The sequence below is a fragment of the Pyrus communis genome, chromosome 12 (assembly GCF_963583255.1).
Source record: "Pyrus communis chromosome 12, drPyrComm1.1, whole genome shotgun sequence".
Classification (NCBI taxonomy): Eukaryota; Viridiplantae; Streptophyta; class Magnoliopsida; order Rosales; family Rosaceae; genus Pyrus; species Pyrus communis.
Genome location: NC_084814.1, coordinates 24,798,465 through 24,799,801, shown reverse-complemented (window position 1 = coordinate 24,799,801; position 1,337 = coordinate 24,798,465). Strand labels below are relative to the sequence as shown.

Genomic DNA, 1,337 nt, shown 5'->3' with positions numbered 1-1,337 from the left:
CTATTCATCCACTCTTTTAACTCAATAATATTATTAACTCGATATCTTAATCTAATCACGTATACTAAATTTGACTACCAACCGTATCGGTATTGCAAGTGAATTTCTATAAGCTAAACAATGCTTCCTTCTTTCCAAGTAAACTGAAACATTTGACAAGGAAGCAAGTGAACAAAAGTCTAGAATGGTAATATCGCTTGTAGTCGAACATAAGTCATTTCTTGCCCTTTTTATCTTTACCGGGGTGTAAAAAAGAACCCAAACAAAAGAGCTTTGCAGTTCCTTTAGAAATGTAAGGAGATGGTACATTCAACACAGGACTAACTCGAACTCCGTTGCCGTAATAAGACGATCCATTGTATCCCTTCCTCAACGGCGGCCTCGGCACCAGCGGTGCATGCGGGTTCAACGACGACGATGAAGAAGAAGATGATGAACATGATGCTGACTTCAACATTGAAATATTCGACGTCTGTTTTTGTTTATGAACATCCTTAAAAATAGCCTTTTTCGGATTCGGAGCTGATCCGGTTGAGTTGCTTCTTGACAAGAGTTGCAATGAGCAAAATAAACTCTTCTTGTTTTCTTGATTGAGGCTGGTGCTTCTCTTGAATCCCCAGAAAGATTTCGACTGAGGCTTCTTCTCGAAATGATCGGAACTCGAATCTATATCTTCCTTCGAGTTCTTGGTCTCTTTCTTTGGATTTTGATTGTCATAGATTGGAAGATGACTCGGAAGAGGAGCAGGAGAAGAATAACTTTTGACTTCGCTGTTCGAAACCTTTTCTTTCGGCTGCATAGGGAGGATTACGCCGTGCAAAAACAGCTCGTCGGCGGAGGAAGACTGACGTTCGAAGCTGCTTCTGCTGAAGCTGAACTCAAAGTCACAGTTCATGTCCAAGAGTGATGCGTCTCTCCGACCAACTGGTGGAACATCTGGTTGTCCAAGATCATGGGAGAAAGATAATCTGGGAGGACTAGTTTCTGAGCACATGTTGATTATCTTTGATTGATCAAGGAACTGGTGAGGATGTGTTGGAGCAAAAAAATTCGAGTTCTTTAACAAATATCTTCAATCCACACGTTGAGAAGCCGGACGCCAACCTTCGCTTGCCAACACGATGAGCGAGAGGGTATCTGTAAGAAAATACTCTGATGCTCAACTTGCACCAACCTTCGCTTGCCAACACGATGAGCGAGAGGGTATCTGCAAGAAAATACTCCGATGCTCAACTTGCACCAACCTTCGCTTGCCAACACGATGAGCGAGAGGGTATCTGCAAGAAAATACTCCGATGCTCAACTTGCACCAACCTTCGCTTGCCAACAATGAACGA

At 42.8% G+C, this 1,337-nt stretch overlaps 1 protein-coding gene across 1 annotated transcript; it reads right to left on the bottom strand.

The window, feature by feature from the left end:
• Positions 1 to 214: 214 nt before the first annotated feature.
• Positions 215 to 994, bottom strand: LOC137710237 (uncharacterized). Its single transcript, XM_068449171.1, has one exon. It carries the CDS (start codon positions 992 to 994, stop codon positions 215 to 217), a length of 780 nt encoding a protein of 259 aa, XP_068305272.1.
• Positions 995 to 1,337: the final 343 nt, after the last annotated feature.

Bases quoted from the DNA above. Each gene is read 5' to 3' on its own strand.
- LOC137710237 (XM_068449171.1), bottom strand. From the start codon at position 994: ATGTGCTCAGAAACTAGTCCTCCCAGATTATCTTTCTCCCATGATCTT.